At 44.5% G+C, this 25380-nt stretch overlaps 1 protein-coding gene and 1 long non-coding RNA gene across 4 annotated transcripts in view; one reads left to right on the forward strand and one right to left on the reverse strand.

Annotated features, from left to right (window-relative positions):
* The window catches only part of EXOC6 (exocyst complex component 6), a 230353-nt gene extending 210748 nt beyond the window's left edge, over positions 1 to 19605 (reverse strand). The window contains exon 1 of one of the 3 annotated variants that reach the window (XM_030334687.1): positions 18529 to 19605. In XM_030334687.1, coding sequence (XP_030190547.1) covers positions 18529 to 18650 — 122 coding nt within the window. In that variant the 5' untranslated portion in view covers positions 18651 to 19605. Of the gene's footprint in view, positions 1 to 901; positions 1053 to 18528 lie in introns of those variants that run through there. The other 2 variants (XM_030334688.2, XM_030334693.1) reach the window with 2 other exon arrangements.
* On the forward strand, positions 947 to 3995 carry LOC115527212. The gene is made up of 2 exons (XR_003972862.1): positions 947 to 1025; positions 3127 to 3995. It is a non-coding gene; the product is annotated as an uncharacterized LOC115527212 (long non-coding RNA).
* Positions 19606 to 25380: the final 5775 nt, after the last annotated feature.

Below are 25380 nucleotides of genomic sequence, written 5' to 3' on the forward strand. Positions count from 1 at the left end.
GACACCTAGATCAAGAAGAGTCGCATGCTCTTCCGACTGAGCCAATCAGGCTTCTCTTAAAGGCACTTACTCTCGATGACAATGCCTAACCTAATCTAGTGGATCACAACAGTGCCCGGCTGATATTCTATTATTATATTAGGGCAGCCAAGTATTCAGTCTGGAATATTCATTATCTAGTACTATTTTTAAAGGGTGCCTCTTTTTTTAAAATAAATGGGAAAGTTAATGCAAAATTAATGAAACGTTCGTAAATAGTTAAAAGCTTCCCTAACTCCAGAAAGCGTGCCGGGCGAGCGCTCCTTAACACTAGCGCGCTCCTGAGCATCAGCTCCTCCCCGCTAGCTCACGCTCCTTTCTCGCCCACGCTCCGCTCACTCCCACTCCCGCCGCGCTGAGCGATAATGGTGCCGGCGTCTCCCGCCCAATTTCAATTCTCCCACGCTCGCCGCAGCCCCTGGCGCCTGGGTTTCCACCTGCGCGCGCCTCCGCGCCTCAGTCACGCCGGCTGCTGGCAGTTAACCTTCGCCCCAGCACAGCCGCCTGCAGCCCCGCCGGGAGCCCGGGAGGCCCAAGGCGCGTCCTCCAGACCCCAGGCCAGGGCCGGGCGGCGCCGCGGATCCCGCGGTCAGAGGCGCCGCGGTGGCCACACCCACCGGCTGAGTGGTGACAGCTCCTGCAGGTGAGGCGGGCCTGGCCGACAGGTGCAGCCTTCCGTTCGGCCCCTCCCCGCACGGGCCGGGCCCAGGTCTCGGCCCGCCGTCCTGGAGCGCCCCCGCCCGCCTCTGCGCGCACCACCTGTCGGGACGCCCCGCGCGCGGCCGGTGGCTGACGCCCCGCCCGGCTCCTCATGAGCCGCCAGCAGCGGCAGCGCGAGGTCCTGGGGGAATGAGAGCTTTACCGAAGGGTGGGCCCCACGCAGGCGGTGTCGGTGCTCTCGATCTCCTGCAAGATCCGCTCGTGCTCCGGGACGGTGCCCAGACCCTCGCCATTCTCCGCCATCTTGGCTGGAAGCTGAGGAGCCGGTGAGGCGCGGCGCCGCGCAGACGGCGGGGGCGAGCGCCCTGAGGCGCGCGCGCAAGGGGGTGGGGAAGGGGGCGTGGCGAGCGGGGAGATGGCGCGGGGGCGCGCGGAGTGCGTGGGAGGCAGCAGGCGGGCACGCGACCGACTCCCGGGCTCAGCGCCAGCACCTGTCCGAGCGCAAGGTGCCGCCCGCCCAGGCGAGGGGTGAAGACGCGTCGCCTTCCGCTCTCCCCAGCTACTTGCCCCTAGTTGCTATCTAGTGACAGACGTGGCTTTCCCGTCCATTCTTGTATTCTGTGTGCCACACCCTCTGCTACGCGCTGGAAATACCTGAATAATGAAGCAGATCGACCGTGAAATAACCACCCTCGATCTGTAATAAAAACTACGGGAACATTTAACGAGGAGGCCTGATGTACTCTGTGTGGTGGAGAGTCAGAGAAAAGAAAATGTGCACTCAATAAAAATTGTGTGTGGGAGTAAGATTTATTTTAGGAATGTGCCAAGAAAATCCCATGACTACTGTTCTGGGTGCGTTCACATCTCTGCCTGCGGGAAGTTCACGGTGGCCAGTCTTGACCCTTTATGGCAAGGATACAAGAGAGGCTCAGAGCAACCTGTGACTTCATGCCTAGGCCCTTCAAATCCTTGAACCCAAGTGCCTTCCAGTTGCTGTAGCTAGGATGAGGAGGGGTGGAAACTCTTGAGAGGAGCAGGCATCAGAGAGATGGGAAAGAGGCGGCGTGGCTTCGCAAAGTACTAACGTAGGAGAGTCCTGCATAATGACTTGTTGTGGGACTCTGAGTAAACCAGTTTGTCATGACCAAAGCAGCGACTGAGGAAGATAATCAAGGAATGCAAACCTAGCCCCAAGGGACAACTATTTTCCAGTCGCCATTAATCCAAGGCTCTGAACTCCACCACCCCCCCCCCCCGCTCTTTCCTTACATTTATTTATTTTTGAGAGACAGAGCATGAGCGGGGGAGGGGCAGAGAGAGGAGACACAGAATCCAAGGAAGCTCGAGGCTCCGAGCTGCCAGCACGGAGCCTGATGCAGTCCTCGAACTCACAAACTGAGCAGAAGTCGAGGCTCAACCAGCTGAGCCAGCCAGGCGCCCCACTGAACTTCCCTTTGAGTGAACCATGCTCTTTCCTATCCAGCTGTGTAACTCACTCCCTTCAGTGAGTTTTTACTAGAAACTTACCTCCATCCTCCTTCCCACAAAATTCCTGGGAGGTGGTATTGCATGGGCTCTGAAGACAGGGGTCCTCAATTTAATTCCCTGCTCCTTCACTTCACAGCTGGGTGACACTGAGCAGGAACCTAGTTATCTTTTTCAGTTTCTGCATCTGTAAGTGACCACAACTGTAGGGTCTACCTCATCTCACTGTTTCATATTAGTTTTCTAATGTTGCTGTAACAAATTACCACAAACAGTAGCTTAAAACATTCAGATGTATTATCTTACAGTTCTATAGGTTAGAAGTCCAACAGGGGTCTCACTGGGCTAAATTCAAGTTGTCACCATGACTGGTTCCTTTCCGGGGAATTCATTTCCTTACCTTTTTTTTTTTTTTTTTTTTTTTTTTAATTTTTTTTTTTTCAACGTTTATTTATTTTTGGGACAGAGAGAGACAGAGCATGAACAGGGGAGGGGCAGAGAGAGAGGGAGACACAGAATCGGAAACAGTCTCCAGGCTCTGAGCCATCAGCCCAGAGCCTGACGCGGGGCTCGAACTCACGGACCGCGAGATCGTGACCTGGCTGAAGTCGGTCGCTTAACCGACTGCGCCACCCAGGCGCCCCTTCATTTCCTTACCTTTATCAGCTTATAGAGGCCACCCAGAATTCTTAGCTCATGACCCCCTTCCTCATTCTTTAAAGCCAGCAACACCGCATCTCTCTGACCATTCTTCGTTCTTCTGTAGTCACATCTCTCTCTCTCTGACTCTGACATAGGCCATCAAAGATTCGGTGCTCTTAATGACCCCTGTGATTAGTTTGGACCCAACCATATAAGTCTGGATAATCTTCTATCTTAAGGTCTTAACCTTAATCACATTTGCAACAACCCCTTTTGTCAAGTACAACATATTTACAGGTTCCAGGGATGAGGATGTGAACCTTTTGGGGAGCCATTATTTTGCCTGCCACATACAATAAGTGCCCTATAAACATTACCATCATACATAAATGCTCTCTTTTCCATTAATCTGAAATTTCTGTCCTTCCCGAAAAACAACTCAAATGTATCTCCTTCATAAAGATTCCCCCATCTAATCACAACCTTCTCTGCTAACTCTAGATTCAATTTAGCACACACTTGTCCACTCCACTACCAACTGTTTTACTAGTGTGCACTTGTTTTGAGTAGTTCCTTTTCATACATCTGTGAGTTTTGTTTGTTTTTGTACACTTGGTCCCCAAGGAATCAACATGTGACTGATCTGAGTACACACTGGCTTAGAAGATCAAGGAAGCTCTGCTACATCCAACTGCCCATTCTGCCAAGAAACCCCATCAGAAGCCTATTTCCACTGTCTCAATGGTACAGAAGAATCCAGATCTTCTCTGGGAAATCACACTTTCTCAAGATGTAAAAATATGCCAAAGGAAAAAAAAGTCTTCCTGAGGCCACCAGCACTGTCACACTATGTTAAAGACCTGACGTTCAGAGATGACTTTTTTTTTTTTTAATTTTGCAATTTTGTATAGTTCCCCCTTGGAGTTCTGCATGTGGCTGAGAGAAAGGGGTTTTGAAACCAGACAATGCTGAAGATCAGAAGCCACTGGAAAGAATTCAGGATGAGTTAGAAAGGAGCATTACAAACAGTTCTGAGCATAAGGCAAGAATTTGATTAATCTGTGATTGGTAACAATTTGGAATTAGAATAATAGCAAATCGTAAAAAGTTTTTTCAAACATACTGTTTATATACTGGCATTAAATACAGCATTTTATATAGTTGTATTCAGTTGTCTTAATAGAAATCTCTAGTATTAACAGCAAATGTGTACCTCAAATTCCATGATGCCCACTTTTATCAAGAGCCTCAATGCAAGAAACAATATTTATGGACTTTTGTCAGAGGATATAAACTTCATCCATTCCTCTGGTTATTTAAAATTTTATCTGTGAGGGGCGCCTGGGTGGCTCAGTCGGTTGAGTGTCCGACTTCGGCTCAGGTCATGAACTCACAGTCCGTGAGTTAGAGCCCCGCGTTGGGCTCTGGGTTGATGGCCCAGAGCCTGGAGCCTGCTTCCGATTCTGTGTCTCCCTCTCTCTCTGCTCCTCCCCCGTTCATGCTCTGTCTCTCTCTGTCTCAAAAATAAATAAACGTTGGGGCGCCTGGGTGGCGCAGTCGGTTAAGCGTCCGACTTCAGCCAGGTCATCGCGGTCCGTGAGTTCGAGCCCGCGTCGGGCTCTGGGCTGATGGCTCAGAGCCTGGAGCCTGTTTCCGATTCTGTGTCTCCCTCTCTCTCTGCCCCTCGCCTGTTCATGCTCTGTCTCTCTCTGTCCCAAAAATAAATAAACGTTGAAAAAAAAATTTAAAAAATAAATAAATAAACGTTAAAAAATATATATATAAAATAAAATAAAATAAAATAAAATAAAATAAAATAAAATAAAATAAAATAAAATAAAATAAAATAAAATTTTATCTGTGAGTCAAGCCAAGTCCCTGTACCTAGACCCCACTGTTTGGGCCCTTCGTGCCATTGTTTTTATTAAGTTCTAAAAAACTGAATATTTTTCTTAGCTGACTGTATCTCCAAGTATCAACAACCACCATCTGGTGTTAGTACATCTGAATTTCAGGTTCAGCTCTTGAGAAGGGAAAATAAACCTTTTGAAAATTGAACCTGAAACCAAAACATATGAAATGAAGACAACATTTGTATCCTCCTACAAAGAGAATGGAAAGCCATTTCTCCCTGCAGGAAATGGCAGACTCTCTTAGCTCAGTTGATGTGCAGAATTCATTATTCTGAAGAGTAAAGCAAGGTGAAGAGAGCAGGGCAAGTGGAATAGGCCACCCTCTTATTTCGCAGCTGTCTCCTAATGGAGCGTTCCTTTCCTGAGCATTCATTACCCAAGACTTTTTCCCCTTCTCTTCACCAATCCTGACACCATCTACCCAGACCCAGACCCTGTTCTGGGAAGCCAGTCCTGCTTTGCTACTCCTCACTCCAGGCCTATTTCAACACCTGCCCATAGAGATTACTTCAACATAAGCAGCGGCATCTTCCCCTCAAGTCAAGTCAAGACAGAAGGAAGTCCTTATTACCACTTCTCCTTCCGAAGCAGCTTTTGCTGGTTCCCTTTATGAGTGCTGACATTTCCGTTAGCACCTGAAATTTTTTGCTAAGAACTTAAAGCTAAATGTTCTCAATAACTATGTAAATTCAAATTTTAGACATAGATATAACAAATGTATAAATGTGCAAAAAAAAAGCCTATTATAATTCTATTCTAAGTGATACATTTCTAAAAGACCAAAATAAAAACCATAGTAGCTATATATTGAGCACTGTTTGCTAAGCCCATTATATCATCTAATTTTTTTTTAGATTTTTTTTTTAACGTTTATTTATTTTTGAGACAGAGAGAGACACAGCATGAACGGGGGAGGGGCAGAGAGAGAGGGAGACACAGAATCAGAAGCAGGCTCCAGGCTCTGAGCCATCAGCCCAGAGCCTGACACGGGGCTCGAACTCTCGGACCGCGAGATCGTGACCTGAGCCGAAGTCGGACGCTTAACCGACCGAGCCACCCAGGCGCCCCTATATCATCTAATTTAATCTTTACTAACTTAATGAGTAATTTAACTGGGTATTTAATTAGTACTAATTTTACGGAAATCTAATTTAATCCTATGGGGTACTTTCCACTATCTCCACTATCTCCAGTTCCTTAATATGAGGAAACAGACTTATAGAAATTAAGTCACTTGTCCAAGGCCACACAGCTAGTAAGCTGAAGAAGGTGGAGCTGTCAACCAGTTCCTGTTTCTCCCATTAATAAAAAAAAAAAAAAAAAGTCAGTCAAGAAGCCTGTTCCAATGTTGTTTTACCCATGGGATAGATGATTTACCCAGTCTGGTCTGAGGAGGTTGGAGGCACACACAGGCAGATTGGGTTATTTTTCAGTCAGTGGATATTAACTTCCAGAGATCCACTCAAAATCTCTCTTCAGGACTCCTAGGAAGGAAAAGGTAAACTAGGAAGACTGGCAGGACAGGAGATGCACTCTGTGTCCAGTAGGAAACCAACCAGCAAAGGCTAGGGATTTAACCTGTAAATAAACTTTTAGTCATTAATGACTTAGACTTTGAGCCACTTGTCTGCAGACTCATAACCAATCTTCCAAAGCCCCTCCCTCAGAAAGAGGCTGTAGAATGCAGCTGCCTTGGTCTGGCATTTAACTACTTGGGTTCAAATTCCAACTCATCTTTTACTAGATGTTGGGCCTCCAGACAGCCAGTGAACTTGTCTAAGCCTCAGTTTCTTCAAGTGTGAATTAGGGACAATAACAGCTCCTAGCTCACCAAGTTGTGTGGGAATTAAAGAAGATAATATATGCATAATGTTTACCCCAGGGTTCAGTCAACCTTAGCATTAGAGACCAGAACTATCAGACATTTTTTTAATGCTTATTTATTTGAGAGAGAGAGAGAGAGAGGGAGAGAGAGAGGAGAGAGAGCTAGTGACGGAGAGGAACAAAGAGAAGGAGAGAGGATCCAAAGCGGGCTTTGTGATGACAACAGAGAGCCCAATGCAGGGCTCAAACTCACCAGCCATGAGATCATGACCTGAGCCAAAGTCAGAGGCTTAACCAACTGAGCCACCCAGATGCCCCCATTTATTTTTAAACCAGGAAGCCCAGAATTTAGCTTCCTCTTTGATAAAATACATATAAAAACCAGACATATAAATGTTCTTTTTTAATCTTTATTTTTGAGAGAGTGAGAGAGAGACAGACTGAGAGCAGGGGACGAACAGAGAGAGAGAGGGAGACACAGAATCTGAAGCAGGCTCCAGGCTCTGAGCTGTCAGCACAGAGCCTGATGTGGGGCTCGAACCCACAAAACCATGAGATCATGACCTGAGCCAAAGTCGGACACTTAGCCTACTGAGCCACCCAGGCGCCCCTAAATGTTCTTTTTTCTAATCATTAACAAAATATCCCAGTTTTATATCAGGGCTTTCTGAACCTGAACTTCATTTTTTAAAAGCTTGATGGATAGAAACTGCCTGAACTTTGTTTCCTGCCGTAGGGGAGGAAACAGGACCATGTCCTTGGGTTAGACTCGTGGTTCCAGATCGACTTCAGTGAGCCCTCCAAATCTCAGAGAAGTCAAGTGCCTCTTTGCTGTCCGGGGAGGCCGTGCTCATCCTTTGAAGTACATATTGTGATGGTAAACAAATTGCTGAGTCTGCCTCCACTTCCAAGCACAGGCACAATTCTGTATTGTTGACCGTCCAGCCCAGTGAATAGTTGTTAAATGAATGAATCACATGCAGATACTTCTGGTGTTAAGCTTACTGTTGTGAAACCATGTTTCATGAGGTAGGTACATCTCTACAGAAAGATTCCCCTCTGCATTCCTGGGAACCCTAGAGTTGACTCCCTGATCTTCATCTTCTCAAGACTGTGCTAGTATCATTCCAATGCTTCTTAGGGAGTGTAAGAGCCGTCATTACATAATTGTAGAACTGTATCGAGGTAAGTAGAGGCAGTTCTTTATACTTTGGCTCTAATAACGTACCCCTTATTGGTGCCTTTTAGCTGCTCTTTGGGGTTGTCTTGACAGCTGCAGTCCTTCAACTTCTGTCTTGTTGGCGCAGTGGCCTCCAGTGGCCACATTCTGTAAGTGCAAGAGGATGTGAATTGAGCCCAGCCAGGCCCCAGAGGATTCCTGCTGCAAAATCAGGTCCAGGAATCCGTTGTTCCGTAAAGATCTGGATCCCATGGTGGAGAACAATAGAAGGAAATTTGAAATTGGAGCCAAATAAAGTCAGTTTTTCTGAAATATGGGCCAGTCCTCCGAGAAACTCAAAAGTAATTAGCCCCAGGTTCTGTTCATTCAACAGCTATTTTTACTGAATGCTTTCTGAGCGCCAGGATCTGTGCTAGGCTCTTAGGGCTGCTCTGTCGGTATGTGACCTGTGCAGTTGTTCTTGGCTTAATGCTCTGCCATCACCATCTTGTAATTCTTAATAATTTTTGAACAAAGGGGCCTTCTTTTTAATTTTGCATTGGGTCTGGCAAATGATGTCACTAGTCCTCCTTTCAGACCAATGTCCTGAAAGCTCCATTAGCTTGCTCATCCCAAAGCTAAACATTTTTGAGTCCATAATCAGGCAACTAAAGAACAATATTATTTTCTCTGAGTTCCATTCTAGCTTTTCCTTCCTCTTCCCTCCAACCTCCAGCTTATAACATCAACTGTTTTCTCTTCTCTTTCCTTCCATCTCCTCACTGTTGGTTTTCTGTTCATCACCCTGTTCCATGCATTCTCTATTCCTCACTCTTGTCCCACTTAGCTTTTCTTTATTCCTTTTGCCCTTTCTCCCTCTCCTCTCACTTGTCCTATTGTTCTTCTGTCGGCAAAATGGATTTGGAAATGTAACAAATGTCATGTAATGAAATAGTACTAATGATGACGATGACAGCTGACGTTTACGCCTTGGCCATTCTCTGCAAAATAGCATCCCTGGACCTCCCTATGCCTCACCCTGTTTTGTTATTCATCAGAGCACTTTAATACCACTTTTTTTTTTTAATATAAAACTATTGATTGGGGCGCCTGGGTGGCGCAGTCGGTTAAGCGTCCGACTTCAGCCAGGTCACGATCTCGCAGTCTGTGAGTTCGAGCCCCGCGTCAGGCTCTGGGCTGATGGCTCGGAGCCTGGAGCCTGTTTCCGATTCTGTGTCTCCCTCTCTCTCTGCCCCTCCCCCGTTCATGCTCTGTCTCTCTCTGTCCCAAAAATAAATTAAAAAACGTTGAAAAAAATTTAAAAAAAAAAAAAACTATTGATTGACCACTGTTTACCGGTATTTACAATAAACATTATAAGGCCGGATAACATTCCAGCTACAAAGTTATTGTTTCTCCTGGTTTCAGCTGAACCAGTAACTCAAATACAGAGAAGATTGAGCCTCCGTGTAAGGAATGAGTTGGGATAAAGAAAACACATGAAGAAGTTAGATTACAGAGGTTTGTCCCCCCATTTATTCCAGCAGGTGCTAAACTGCCAACATCTCTAACCACGTGATTGTGATTAGGCTTCCATGAATGAAGTCTTGAACATTCCATGAATCATGACCTTTTGGTCCATATAGCACCAGGATTTCAATTTTTTGAAAAGGAATGGTTTACTAGAAGGAAACTCTAGATGTCCATTTAACTAAGTTTCGCTTACCTAACTAAAACACACCAGGACTTGTCTAGTTTTCTCATTTGGGTGGGGAGGTTGTTGATAGTGATGAGATTTTCCTTTCAGGGATCTTGCAAATAAACTTGTATTTATATGACTGTAGATATGGATATGGATGCTAATATAGCTGTTTTTACATTGTCCAATTTAAATTGTTTACATTATGTTTAAATTGTCCGATTAAAAAATTTGAAAGGTTAAGGCGTCAGGAAAAATTCCAATTTAAGTGATTTATTTCTTAGGTTGCTGAAAATGATGGCTTCCCAGAAACGTGGTCTTATCCATAGTTACAAAATGCTGTTTTTGTTTGGGTGAATGTTAAAAAAAAGAAAGAAAGAAAACCATTTTTTTTAACGTTTATTTATTTTTGAGACAGAAAGAGACAGAGCATGAAGGGGGGAGGGTCAGAGAGAGGGAGACACAGAATCTGAAACAGGCTCCAGGCTCTGAGCTGTCAGCACAGAGCCCGACGCGGGGCTCGAACTCACGGACCGCGAGATCATGACCTGAGCCGAAGTCGGCCGCTCAACCGACTGAGCCACCCAGACGCCCCGAAAGAAAACCATTTATAAATGTATTTTAAGTACACACACACATACAAAAAAACAAAAAAAAACCCAGAATGGTCCTTAGGCATATAGGAGTTAAACACAAATTCTGACCAAGTAACAACTATGAAGACAACCCCCAACATTTAGAACAGGTGTTCTCTAATGCTGGAGAATAATACGCCATGATCTCAAATATTCTTTTCTGATATAGGAAGCAACTACAGAAAGCTTTTATTTGTTCAAAGTAACCACTGCTAGAGAGGCAAAGAACCCCAACACCCCCCCAATCCTACTTCAAAATGAACATAGCAAAATTGATTTTCATTAAAATGTTATTTCTTCACACTAATAAATCAAAAAACCAAGACCCAGACGCCATATATATACCAACACAAACAATTACTGAGCTGCATCTCCTGGACTCGAGCCAAGTTAGTCTCTCTGCATAAAAAGCAAGTACACTCTGAGGACATTTCATATTTGCCTCTTTTGCCAGCACCAGCTCTGCCTCTTCTGAATCTTTCCATTTCATGAGAAACATGAATTCCCCACTGCTGTCTGTGGCACCAATTTTTCATTCAGGATCAAGCCCTCTAGCAAAGCCTCTTGGTTCAGCAGCAGAATCTCTTTTCTTCTTTGACTTGCTATCATCAGAGTCACTGTCAGATAAAGATTTTCTATTTATACCATCTTTTTCTTTACTTGTTTTTTGAGAATTAAGAAATACTGCATCTGGGGTGCCTGGGTGGCTCCGTCGGGTAAGCGTCCAACTCCTGATTCCGGCTCAGGTCATGATCTCCCAGTTCATGGGATCAAGCCCCACATGGAGCTCTGCACTGACAGCACAGAGCCTGTTTAGGATTCTCTCTCTCCCTCTCCCTCTGCCCCTCCCCTGCTCGCTCGCTCTCGCTCTCAAAATACATAAACGCTTTTTAAAATTTATTTTTAAAAAAGAAATGTTTCAGTTAACTCTGGCCAGTCTAAGTTTCTTCAGGTTCCCAAGTGTTGTCAGCATCTGTAAATCCCTTCCACTTCAGGAAATACTCTACCTTCGATTCACCACACGTTGGTCCAGTACTTTTTCCACCACAAATTCTTCAGACTCTGCCTCTTCTACTTTTTTTGCTCTTTCTATTCTGTTTCTTCCCCAGTTTTTGCAATATAGTTTTATTGGAGACCCTTTTTCTTTATGGCAGACTTGTAGAGCCTCCAAGCTGCTCTGGGTCCGGGGTCTTCTGTGTCTCCAGCCTGAGTTGCCTCAAGCTCCAGCCACATCTGAGGGGGTGGCCCTGGGGAGCGGTGCCAATACTACTTTTTTATTTGCTTATTTCTAGCTTCCTTCACTAAAATACAAGTCCCTGTGAGCAGGAATGTCCAGGTCTTCATCTTGCTATATCAATAGCAAGACCACTGACCATCCTAGACCATTGCCTGCTGTGTTGTAGACACTCCATAAACATTTATTTACTGAGTGAATGAACAAATAACTGAGTGTGCTTTACTATGTAGGAGGCATTACATTAAATACATTTCATGCCTGGGGCACCTGGGTGGCTCAGGGGGTTAAGCAGCCTACTCTTTTAAAAAAATTTTTTTTTTATGTTTGGGGCGCCTGGGTGGCTCAGTCGGTTAAGCGTCCGACTTCAGCTCAGGTCACGATCTTGCGGTCCGTGAGTTCGAGCCCCACATCGGGCTCTGGGCTGATGGCCCAGAGCCTGGAGCCTGCTTCCGGTTCTGTGTCTCCCTCTCTCTCTGCCCCTCCCCTGTTCATGCTCTGTCTCTCTCTCTGTCTCAAAAATAAATAAACGTTAAAAAAAAAAAAATTAAAAAAAATTTTTTTTTATGTTTTTATTTTATTTTTGAGAGACAGAGACAGAGTGTGAGTGGGGAAAGGGCAGAGAGAGAGAGGGAGACACAGAATCCAAAGCAGGCTCCAGGCTTTGAGCTGTCAGCACAGAGCCTGATGCAAGGCTCGAACTCATGAAGAGTGAGATCATGACCTGAGCCAAAGTCGCCGCTTAACCGACTGAGCCACCCAGGCTCCCTGAAAGCAGCCTTCTCTTGATTTTGGCTCAGGTCATGATCTCATAGTTCCTGAGATCGAGTCCTGTGTGGATGTCAGCCCAGAGCCTGCTTGAGATTCTCTCTCCCTCCCTCTGCCTTTCCCCAGCTCACAGGTGTGTGTGTGTGTGTGTGTGTGTGTGTGTGTGTGTATGTGTGCATCCCCGCCCTCAAAACAAATAAACTTTAAATACATACATACACACATACATACATACGTACATTTCATGCCTAATTCATGTAATCATTTCAGTTAGCTCTCTTAGTAATTATAGACGCAAAATTCGAACCTCATCCTTCTGGCTCCAGAGCCCATTCACTTCACCAGTAGATAAACAAACTGTCCCCCTGGTTAGAATACTTGGTTCCCAGGTACAAAATGTTTTTTAGCTTTTCTCTTTTGTTGCACTGAAGATAAAATAGCTAATGCTATCATTTAAATGTCCAGCAGAAATTTGGCAACTACACAGACCACAGTCATCGGGGACCCCAGGCTTTCCTGAGATGCTGCAGACACAGCAGGCCTCAGTCACAATTAGGCCCACATTTATTTCTGGACAGTTTCTCTGGACTCCATGTTTTATCCACAACATGTAGCATATTATGTCACTCTCATCAGAAATTAAATGTGGTGATGATATTACATTAGTATGAAATATAAGCATTAGCAAATACAGTTTTGAAAAGAGGATACCTCTCTCCTCTGGATGTTATACAACCAAAATAAAATTTACATTACTCAGTATTTATTTCCCACTTGCTCAGAATTTCAATATGTTGTGAATGCTTTTTTACTTCAACATTCTATACACTTATTAAATTATACTGGCATATGTATCCCAGGTATAAATTAGACATAATAATAATAGCTGATATTTATTGAGCATCTACAGTGTACTAGGCAGGCCTTGTGCTAAGCACTCTGTATATATTAACCATTTGAGATGGGTTATATTATAAGAGTTTGAGATGGGTTATATTATTAGAGTTTCAGACACTAAGGCCAAAATCAAACATCTAATAAAACCTGCACCTTTGATGTTAATCATTATACTTAAGGGGATAAGATTTAATAGAAATATCACATTTCTGAAGATATAAACAGCAAGAGCATTGCAGAACGTCTACAGCTGATTTAACAAGTTATATTTTTTTAAATCATCCCAAGATTTTATTGTGTATACGGTTTATACTATTAGGTGGATTTTTTTAAAAATGTTTTCTGTCCCTTCCTAAAAGCATGTTATCTTCATTCCTAAAAACATTAAAGTCAAAGAAATAACAATATCCTGTTTGCTCTTAAGCTGGTAAAACTTCATGGTCAGCTTTTGGAAAAGAGCCCGAGAGAGTCTGTGAATACAAGTGTAAAACAATTATGTTATCATAAAACAATTACAAAAATTTCTTCTGGTACGTCATCTTGTACAATTCCCTTTTCCTCCTATTTTTCCCAGACCTCTGTAAGGCCATTCTTTGGATATGTCCCCTTTCTCTACTTCCTACTAACTTTGCAGTGCCCTCAACCTGCCCTTATCTTCTCTCAGATCCAGCTACAGCAGTAAGACATGCTGTGATGTGTGAACCCTGTGACTTCAGGACCTGTCCTAAGAGGCTAACAACATACTTGCAGAACCCGAGAGGCATAATGAGCCCAGGCAACATCCAAGTTGGAGTCAGGACCCATGGGGTGGGCCAGGTCTAATGGGCAAATCTGGCAGCAGGAAGTCATAGTGTGAATGAGGTAAATGTTATGAACACTGCCACTGCCCCATCCTAAGTACATAGTGGCCATCACTAATTTATCAGAATCATCCCCAACGTAAGATTCAGGCAGCTGCTACTGATGCATTGGAACTGATTTGCTGCTTGAGACCTACTGACCATCCTTGTTAAAGGACGTTCGTGATGCTGAATAAGACTAGTCCTAGTGGTTTCTGGGAACGTGGCTCCAGACAGCCCTGAAGTCTACCAGGGACAAGCACGCCTCCCAGATGGAAGAGCTAGCAAGGAGCTGGACATATCTAGACCCAATGGAGGGACTGGAGTGAAAGTCAGAAAATCTGAAGACAGGAGCCCCTGGGTGGCTCAGTCGGTTGAGCGTCCAACTTCGGCTCAGGTCATGATATCACACTTCGTAAGTTCAAGCCCCACATGGGGCTCTGTACTGACAGCTCGGAGTCTGGAGCCTGCTTTGAGTTCTGCTCTCTCTCTCTCTCTCTCTCTCTCTGCTCCTCCCCCACTCATGCTCTCTCTCTCTCTCTCTCTCTCTCTCTCTCTCGCTGCTCCTCCCCCACTCATGCTCTCTCTCTCAAAAATGAATAAATATTTTAAAATTTGGGGAAAAAAAGGAAAGAAAATCTGAAAAGAATGAGAAAATCCAGTGGAAATTGGCATACAGTGGTAACATGGTGAAAACAGTTGTGCCCAGGACAAAAGGGTTAAGGCAGCAAAACTAATTCCAGATCTCCACCTGCTGGTGAGTTTCAGCCTACCAGCAATCTGAATACCTAAAGCCAAGCAGGAGACCTTTCCTGACATTTCTTCCTTTTCTCCTAAATTCATTCACCATCTGCATGGCTAATCTCAAATTCTACTTTTCTACCCTGGAATTTTATTCCCCAAATTCCACTGTTGTAGCTACCTGTGATGTCTTTAATGAATATTTCACCGACAACACAAACCATGGAAACACATAAGGTCTCAGCTCTCCCCTGAAACTCTCTCTCCTTTAAACTCAATACTATAGGCAGTTGTGCCCTTTTACATAAAGAATGAAAACAAACGCAGGACCTCAGAATCATCTGATTCTTGTCCACTTTTCCACACATACAAAAAAGGAGGGCCAAAGGAGCAGACCCAAGGTCCCATTGGGGGAGTCAGGCAGAGACAGGCTGGACTTTCTGAGAGAAGCCTACTGTGGGAGCAGCCAAGTCTGAGGTCAGGAAGAGGAGGAATGCAGCTGGGCAAGGCAGAAGAGACTGTGGACCACTGACAGTCCCCAACAGCAATTCCCCACAGCCCCTCGGGGAGAGGAGACCCATTCTCTCACATGATGTGTGGGGCTGAGTGCTAGGAAGCTTGCACACCCTGTGAAAGAAGAGCTGTTGAGTCTCCCTTCAATGACATGAGCAGAAACCATCTCTGAGCCCTCAGTCACTGAGCTCTCGGGGCTCACCTTGTCAGAGAAGGAAGTCCCACCTGGCTCTGATCTGAACACTGGCCGTAAGCAGGGCACCTCAGACTCCCTACCTGGAAAACAAAATGGGCAGGGGGAGGGAGCTCACAGAGGCTAAGATTTTATGACAGAAAATGTTTGTTGAAGCAGTGCCTTGCATCTCTGACAAGGAAAAATGAACAGGAGAACTATTAGAACTTCTCTCTCTCTCTGTCTCTCTGTCTCTCTGTCTCTCTCTCACTCTCAATTCCCAGGTGCGAGGCTTTCCTTGAGAATGTTTCTCTCCTATACGGTCAGCCCCATCCTCTCACTGTCCCCTCCAGCCACCCCCACCCCCCACCCCCAGCCGGGCCCGTGCAGCCCAGCTGGCCAGTCTGCATCCAACCAAATGCACCTTCCACTGTCTCTGCCTTTAGAGCTTGTAGCTATTCAAATACTTGGACCACCTCCTCTTTCTCCCTGAAATGATAACTTTCTCTCTCAATTGCCTCCTTTCTTTTGCTTCACAAGGTTACCATTAGTTCAGAAGCTCATACAAATCAGTTCAAGAAATATTTATCTAGCTACTCCGCTGGTAGAATATTTTGCAGAAGATACTAAAATATAAGGAAGATACATTCCTGCCCTCAGGAATCTGTAGCCTGAAAATGGTTATAAAATAACAACACACACACAAGTGAGTCAGAATAAATGCTCTCGATTCTTTGGGGGCTTCAAAGGATGGGCATTCACATGTGGCTGGGGGATCAGGAGAGGCTTCATAGAAGAAAGAGCATTTGAACCGTGAGGTAGGGCCGAGTTAATAATAATAATAATAAGCAGCCATGAACACGAGAGGAAGAAAATCTCAGAACACATTGTCAAATAGTTAACAAACTAGTTCAGCCAAAATGGAGGTCCTGTCTTGATTTTCCAACCCTCATATTTGGCCACACAAGCTGACGTGTTCTGTAAGAGCAGTGGAACAGAATAGTTGACGCTGGAATATCGATGGCATGCATAGGTATGTATAGAAAGGCATTGAATGTCAGCCTAAGAAGTCTTCATCTAATAATTATGAAAGCAAAGATTTAAGAAAACTAATTTTAGTTAATATTGTCCCACATAAAGTTTTATTAGGAGCTCAGAGTCTACCCTCCACATAACACTGGGGTGTTTTAGCTGGAGCCTTTGGAAGAGAGTGTTCTCCCGGCTTGTTCAATAACCCAGACGTGAGGTTAACAGTGAGTACTACAGGCCCACTCTGGTGGTGACAGGGCAAGACCTGGAGAAAATATCAGTGCTGTCTCCCCTCTTGAGGGTAACACTGGGAGAGTGTTGTGATGACCAGATCTACATTGATTTTTTTCTTCAGGAAGACCAGGTACAAGACTGGGGATATTTGCCCTAGCAACAGAGGGTAGGAAAGCTCCAAGATCCAACGCAGGAAGTCAGGTCCAGTATCAAGGAAGACTAGGGATAGTTCCATGGACGGATGACATGTAGAGGCGTTGGCCAGGGTTATGAGACCAGGGAAGAGGGTCAGGGGTTGATGACCAAGGGCTCTGAAGCAGCAATGGCAGCAGAGGCCACAGTAACTAACACATGTCTAGGCTCCCCTCACCCTTTACCTTGTTTCCCTTTAGACTTCTGATCTAGCCACGAGGCAAATGCACAAGTTCTAGAAGGCGCTGGTACAGTATAAAGTTTGTTCCATACGGAGAAAACTACTGAGCTTCTCACTAGTAAAACAGCTCGGGGCGGGGGGTGGGAGGGTGGGGAGCCAGGGACCTGGTGGCTTAGTCCATTAAGCGCCTGACTTTGGCTCAAGTCATGATCTCGCGGTTCGTGGGTTTGAGGCCCACATCAGGCTCTCTGCTGTCAGCACAAAGCCTGCCTGCTTCTAATCTCTGTCTCCCTCTCTCTCTGCCCCTCCTCCCCCTCTCAAAAATAAACATTAAAAAAAAAAAAAAAAAGCTCTGGTTTCTTCTACCTATTAAATAGGGTAGAAATAACCTGCCCTTCTTCATGGGATGTTCATGATGCTTGGATAAAATGAAAATGTAAGGAAAAAATTGTAACGGAGTTTAATCATTTTACAACTGCACCTACATATTGATAACCCAAGAATCAACCAATAAAGAGCAATACCTTCCCATGCCCTCAACACTACCCTAGGCCCTCTGAAGAGATTCAAAATATATTTAAATGCAAAATCAAATTTAAATATTTGGGAGAAATTTACTCAGATTTAAACTGTAGTATATTTCTTTTTTTTTTAATGTTCATTTATTTTTGACAGAGAGAAAGAGAGACAGAGCATGAGTGGGGGAGGGGCAGAGAGAGAGAAGGAGACACAGAATCTGAAGCAGGCTCCAGGCTCTGAGCTGTCAGCACAGAGTCCAACATGGGGCTCGAACTCACAGACCGAGAGATCATGACCTGAGCCAAAGTCGGACGCTCAACCGACTGAGCCAGCTAGGCGCCCCTAAACTGTTGTGTATTTCAAAGCAACTTGGCCCTGGGCCCTTTCTGAGGATGAAGAGACAATACCCCTCCCCCATCCTTTTATTTAATTAACAAATATTAGCCAACAAATATTTATTGACTGTCACTATCAAATTCAGTGGTTGCCATTTCATTCCCACACTGATAAGTGTCAGTTACAGGCAGGCAGGTAGAAAGAATTAAATTTTAAAAGCTGCTCTTTTAACACAAAGATACATGGTCTTTCATTTTAATCCTGTTCTTGAACTGTGCAAATTAATCCCCATATTACCAAAGAAGCTATTTTTAAATCGTATGTGGAAATAAAATAAAAAAAAAGAAAAACGTATCTGAGAGGTCACCACATCTTCGAGAGTAGCAAAAATGAAAATAAACATTTTACTTCTTTTTCCCTAAAACTCACATCCATCCGAATAGAAACTGGTTTCACTGACATGTCTAATTGTTCTCAATGTTTCTTGCTAAGTGATAGTTTAGAGAAAACCTTTGAAATCTCATATAAATAAGATGGGATATGTATTTGGAGATGGCATGACGCCCTTTTTGATCTCTTGAAATTCTATTTTTTAAACCCTGTGGTGATGAATCAGGAAACAAATATAATCCCAAAAAAAGTGGGTTGTTCATTGCAGTTTCTCTAAAGATAAGAGATAAGGTTAGGTATATACAGAATTGTACCTATTTTTTCAAAACCTATTTTTTATTCTGTTATGGAGAAAAGTATAAAAAGAAGTGAATAACACCAGCTGAACACCACTAAAGAAGAAACAAATACAAAGGAGTCCTACCTTAAAGTCGCTTCAATGGGCAGCTCAAAAGACTGAATCTCAGCCAGGACATTCTCGTAAGTCTGATCCAGGTCTTCTTCCAACATTGCTCCACATGCCCCTGATTTTCCAACTGCAGACATCGTATTTTGAGTGTGCAAAACGGTTGTAATTTACAAAAAGCAATGTGGGTTTTGTTGTAATTATCACAAGCGTTCTCCCTTGTTCACCCAGAGTAGCAGCAAAGGCTGAGCTCACAGTCTGACTTCATGCTATCAAAATCTTCGCTTCCAAGAATGTTGCACAGCTGTTGCTGTCCAGTCTCTACTTATAACATTTTACTTATTATTAACCTTGACACAGTTCAGAAAGTTCCTGCCTGATGTCTGCTATGTTTATTTATGTGTTTCTCAAAGATAGTGACTGCAACCATATAAAAAATTACTACATAGTATCGACTTGTCAGGGCACATATTTTAATTATTTATGCTAAAAACAGAATACAAGCCATGCTCCTACTTATTCTTGTGATTATACCCTTGCCAACAAACCCAAGTAGGTAGCTTGTCCAGGAAAAATGTAACCTCTTGTAGGATATGATTTTGGAGTCACTGGGCTAGTTCCTTGGGTCCCCCTGTCCGCCACTACTCCACCATAGTCACTGTTGTGTGTTTGTCCATTTACAGAGCCATTCCTTCTTCCGTCCCCAGCTCAAATCCTTGTTGGTCACTTATGCATCACTGTGAACGAGTCTGCCAGATCCCTTCCGCAGAATAGGTTTTGATGGAGAGGGGGAAAGCGCAAAGATGCCGGGATGGGAAGGGGACAGGCTGTCACTGAGAGGAAGAAAGAATGCAGAAAATAAAGGCCCAAAATATCAAGGGCAAGTGTGGCCTACAGCCAGCCTCAAGATGGTCTAAAATTAAATGGCACATTATTTCCCATTACCATTTTCATTAGATCTTCCTCAAGCCCAAGTTTAACCTCATGCTTTCTTGCCCAGTACTAGAAAGTTGGTATTTAAAGGGATGGCTAGTGGGGTGCCTGTGTGGCTCAGTTAAGTGTCAGACTTTGGCTCAGGTCACGATCTCGCCAGTTCGAGACCTGAATGGGGGGCTCTCTGCTGTCAGTGCAGAGCCTTCTCCATGTCCTCTGTCTCCCTCCCTCTCTCCCGCTCCCTCACTCGCGCTCTTGCTCTCAAAAAGAAATAAACATGAAAAAAGTAAAATAAAGGGATGGCTAGCAACATTCTTCCGTATGAACCTTTTTTTTAAAGTTTTTATCAGATTTTTTGGGGCGCCTGGGTGGCGCAGTCGGTTAAGCGTCCGACTTCAGCCAGGTCACGATCTCGCGGTCCGGGAGTTCGAGCCCCGCGTCAGGCTCTGGGCTGATGGCTCAGAGCCTGGAGCCTGTTTCCCATTCTGTGTCTCCCTCTCTCTCTGCCCCTCCCCCGTTCATGCTCTGTCTCTCTCTGTCCCAAAAATAAATAAACGTTGAAAAAAAAAAAAAAATTAAAAAAAAAAAAAAAGTTTTTATCAGATTTTTAAATTTTGCTCTGTAAAAAATTTAAAGTTCTTTCTCCTAAAAATGTAGTGTTTATATAACCACGAGGCATATGTCATCAACTGCATCAGTTTTTCATTCCTCCCTGCACCCAGACCCTTGCCAGTACTTCACCAAGGGCACAGTGTTCCCCCTTGACCCATGACTCTGGGCTTAGCCTGTGACTTCGGCCGGCCAGCCCTAAGGCACGGGGTGAGAACTCTGAGCCCAGGCCTTGTGAGGCCTCACGTATTTCTCTCTGTCCTCACCCACCTCTGCCATCACCTGGGAGCGCAGGCCCTGGCTAGCTCGCCGGCCCAAGGAGGATGAGAGATACATACATTCACAAAACTGGATTCACAAAACTGCAGACAGAGGCACATACTCCCGTCCAGCAGCCGCAGCTCGAAGTGAAGCCGCCCACCCAAACCAGGGTGAGGCCAAATGTGCCCCCACTGAGCCACACACACAGGAGCAACAATAAATGGTTGCTGTCTTCCCCCCACTGAATGACGGTCACTCGGCAGGGGCAAACCAGCACAGCCCTCTTCACTCCAGCCCCACCTCGGCCTCACCTCTCTGCCCCGCCGGTCCTCCCCCGAAGGATGGAACGAAGCAACAGGAATATGCCTCCCACAATTTCCCCCCGCAGGAAGTGGTGATGCCCTCCTTCAAGACCTGACACGGAACAGTGACCTTCCACCTTGTGTTAAAGTCATTTGTGTGGAAGGTTTTTCATTTCTACGAAATTATCAGATTATTTCAGAACAGAGCGTCTATTTTATTCACATCTGTGTTCCACGTAACGCTTAACACACTGCCCTGTATGAATGAACGGTGGCAAAAGTGACAAGCTTAAGAGTTACCTCTGCCTTGTTAGGAAATGCTGGTCCAAATTATGCCAAACTCTGACAGTTCCACACTGAATTTATCAGAATCTGAGAATATGTACATGCAAGGTGAGAGATCACTTGGTCATAAGAGGACGTCGGTCATCCCTGTACTATGTTGTAGAGAACAATTCATAGGTGATGCCACACACCCATGAACATATACCTGTGATGACCCATCCAGCCCTAAGTAACATGTAGTTAAAAAACCACATGGATTCTTCCCCCCACCTACCGCAGATTTTTATGTTTCAAATTTACAGGAAAGTTAAAGAACCCAACAAACAGCCATATACCCTTCACCTGATTCACCAATTGTTAACTTTGCCACGTTTGCTTTCTTTCTCTCTCTGTTTATTCAAGGGGATTTTACAATGTAGGCATATGCTTTTACTATATGTTGTGAGAAAATTGTATTCCATTATTGTTTCGATTTATTTTTTTTTTATTTTTTTTTTCAACGTTTATTTATTTTTGGGACAGAGAGAGACAGAGCATGAACGGGGGGAGGGGCAGAGAGAGAGGGAGACACAGAATCGGAAACAGGCTCCAGGCTCCGAGCCATCAGCCCAGAGCCTGACGCGGGGCTCGAACTCACGGACCGCGAGATCGTGACCTGGCTGAAGTCGGACGCTTAACCGACTGCGCCACCCAGGCGCCCCATGTTTCGATTTATTTTTAAGAGAGATAAAGAGAGAGAGAGAGAGCACGGAGGGGCGGGGTGGGGGGAGTGGGGGGAGGAAGTCCGAAGCAGGCTCTGTGCTGACAGGAGCCAGCCCAACGTGGGGCTCGAACTCATGAACCTCGAGATCACGGCCTGAGCCGAAGTGGGAGGCCCAACCGACCAAGCCACCCAGGCACCCCAGAAAACTGTATTCCTCTAAAGAGAGTATTTTTTAAACAGTAATAGCTTATACTACACAGCAGCATAATTAATAAATCACAATAGCTTTGACTTATTGTCACCGCATGACCCCATTCCTACTACACAGTGCCGTCATCTGCTTCCTGCGCAGCCAGCTCCCCCAGGAGATTCAAGGTCTTTCAACCTGTGCCCTCTGCTCCTCAGCGCTCCCCACCCCTCCTCCACTCCCACCCCACTCTCTTCTCCTCCCGCTTCTGTTAAGTGCATTGTCCCTCTGCCTCTTACTTTCTTCTAAGCTGTGTAAGACACAGGCAACAACTTCCTGTTTCCACTGGCTAACCAGCATCTTCCTTTTATTCAAAACTTTCCTTGAGTGCCATTTCCTGCCGGAAGTCCACACAGATTGAATGAGCAGGAGACCATCTCCTCCCGAAAGTAACAGTTAAGAAAAACAACCTCCCCTATCCCATAGTGCTGACAACAAATTCACCAAATAAGGAAAAGAAAAGGAGGAAATGGAAACATTTTTAAACAGCTATATTCCAAGATGCCCATAAAAGAGAATGGTGTGTGTGTGACTGGAATGTTCCCGGTCTCCACCCTTAACCCCTCCTCCCAGCTGCGGCTCAAACTGTTTGGACTACTTCCTAGGATCAAGCCTGACCACCGACTGGAGACATTTAAGTGGCCAGAGGCCAGTGGTTCTTGTTCCTCCCCAACCCCAAGGCAATGCCTAGAGACATTTAAAAAAAGAATTCTTTTTTTTTTTTTTTTAATTTTTTTTCAACATTTATTTATTTTTGGGACAGAGAGAGACAGAGCATGAACGGGGGAGGGGCAGAGAGAGAGGGAGACACAGAATCGGAAACAGGCTCCAGGCTCTGAGCCATCAGCCCAGAGCCTGACGCGGGGCTCGAACTCCCGGACCGCGAGATCGTGACCTGGCTGAAGTCGGACGCTTAACCGACTGCGCCACCCAGGCGCCCCAAGAATTCTTTTTTTAATGTTTATTTTTGAGAGAGAGATAGGGCGAGAGCAAATGGGGAGGAGCAGAGAGACACAGAGTCCGAAACAGGCTCTAGGCTCCAAGCTGCCAGCACAGAGCCCGATGCAGAGCTCGAACTCACCAACAGTGATATCATGACCTGAGCCGGAGCTGGAGGCTTAACCAACTGAGCCACCCAGGTGCCCCCTGGAGGCATCTTTTAATGCCAGAACTAGAGGTGGATGCTACTGACATCAGTGGCTAGACGTGCTACTAATACAGTATACAGCACCGTCCCCCACAACAAAAAATTATCCAGCCCAAAATGCCAATAGTGCTGAGGTCGGAAAATCCTTCCCTAAGCTGATCTTTAAGACACATCATCAGGTTCTGCGTGGTGCTGATACAGGCCCTGTGACTGAGGCCCCCGAGTGGGCTTTTTTCTTCCTCTGAAACTGAGTCTCTGTCTTGTTAGTCTACTAGGAACCCTAGCCCCTCTAGAACCAGAGACCTTAAAAAAAAAAAAAAAAGGTTACTATTCAAATAAAACTTATTGAGGGGCGCCTGGGTGGCTCAGTCGGTTAAGCATCTGACTTCGGCTCAGGTCATGATCTCACGGTCTGTGAGTTCGAGCCCCGCATCGGCTCTGTGCTGACGGCTCAGAGCCTGGAGCCTGCTCCGGATTGTGTGTGTGTGTGTGTGTGTGTGTGTGTGTGTGTGTGTGTCTGCCCCTCCCCTGCTCACACTCTCTTTCTCTCTCTCTCTCAAAAATAAATAAGCATTTAAAAAAATTCAAATAAAACTTATTGAGTACAAAGGTTTTGGAAAAAAACCTCAGTCTTCTTAACTTTATTTTTGAATAAAATTATCTACTTTACTTATTTTTGAATAAAAACTTTTCAGAAAAAAAAAAAACCTCAGTCTTTTTGAGGTAAGCAGAGATTGGGTCCCTATTGCTGTTTTGCTGCTATTGTTACTATACCCACAGCAATTAACACCATGGCTAGCACAAGTTAGATGCTCAATAAATATTTGTTCAATAAATTATCTTGACACAGCAGTATAGTGCTTTGTAAGTAACAGGCAACGAATAGATATTTATTCATGATTATCACAGAGTTTATCTTACAAAAGCTACTTCAAATAAAGTAGATAAATGTTGTTTTAGTTATATTAGTATTATTTTTCAACATTAGAAAGCCTGTCAAGATACTCAGTTAAACTTTAAGACTGCAGCATTATTATTGTTAGGGTACTCACAGCAATAGGGTTTGTTATAAGAAAGTTAGTTTTTCCAGAAATATCTATGGCATCCAATAGTGGTTCCACAGGGCCATTCTATATTTTTTTTCTATCATCTTCAAAATTCAGGATGTAACACTTCATTACAAAAAGCATTTTGGTCTTTCAGTGGATCGGTGTTTTCTCAATAAGCTATATTCTTAATGAGCTTTGAAAAATAAAATTGTTTTTAAAAATCTGTTCTAAATTTCTGCTATAACTCAGCACATTTTTCTGTTCATAAAATCTTCGGGGCTATGGTGTTTCTGTGAATGTTATAATATCATTACCATTATCTGAGTTTCTATTCCCTGGAACATGCCATGGTTTTGGATGTCTCTGAACCTTTATACATGCTGCCTCTTTTATCTAGAATACCTTCCCCACACCTGTTTTCTTGTCTGTAGCACGAAGATAATAGTAACCCCCACCTCATGGCTGTTGTGAAGGTTACATGATTCTTAAGCATTTATTAGGTAGAGCACTCAGGAGGGTGTGGCACCTGATGAGCGTCAGGGTCCGCTGCTTCTATGACCTCTGAGGCTTTGTTCCCACCTTGTTGTACAGATTTGCTACTATCCCCCATAACTTTTTTTTAATGTTCATTTGTTTATTTTTGAGAGAGAGAGAGAGAGAGAGAGAGAGAGTAGAGGAAGGGCAGAGAGGGAGAGAAGGAATCCCAAGCAGGCTCCATCCACGCTGTCAGCACAGAGCCCAATGTGGAGCCTAAACCCTAAAACTGTGAGATCATGACCTAAGCTGAAGTCGCATGCTTAACCAACTGAGCCACACAGATGCCCCCTCCCCCATAACTTTTTTGAGCATGTTGTCTTTACCAAAGCTCTGATCCCTTAGTATTATTGTTTTTGTTATATATTTATCTACCTCACTGGACTACAAGCTACACAAAAGCAGGGTATGGGCCTTATGCTTCTTTATAGTCAAAGCACGCCACATGATGCTGGGCGCACAGCAGGCCTGGACTCAATGACTGCTGAGGGACTGGAAGGCTTAAGAATGATGGAAACAACACTGGCCAAAACAAGTATGAGAGGGTGTCCACTGCTTGATTAAATTGATATTTTTCAAACAAAAATTGATATTTTCCAATTTGACAAGAACATTCTAGACTAATTGTCTTAATTCACTGTGATTATTCCTTTTCTTTATCTCCAAGCAAATCTGGGTTTCGTTAAGAGGCAGCAAAGGCAAAATCTCTAATGTCTCAGTTCTCAATAAACCTAATTGCTATAGTAGAAGTAGCTTCACCACGTGCATATTTTGAACTTACACCTCTTCTGTTCGTTATG

The sequence above is a fragment of the Lynx canadensis genome, chromosome D2 (genome assembly GCF_007474595.2).
Source record: "Lynx canadensis isolate LIC74 chromosome D2, mLynCan4.pri.v2, whole genome shotgun sequence".
Classification (NCBI taxonomy): Eukaryota; Metazoa; Chordata; class Mammalia; order Carnivora; family Felidae; genus Lynx; species Lynx canadensis.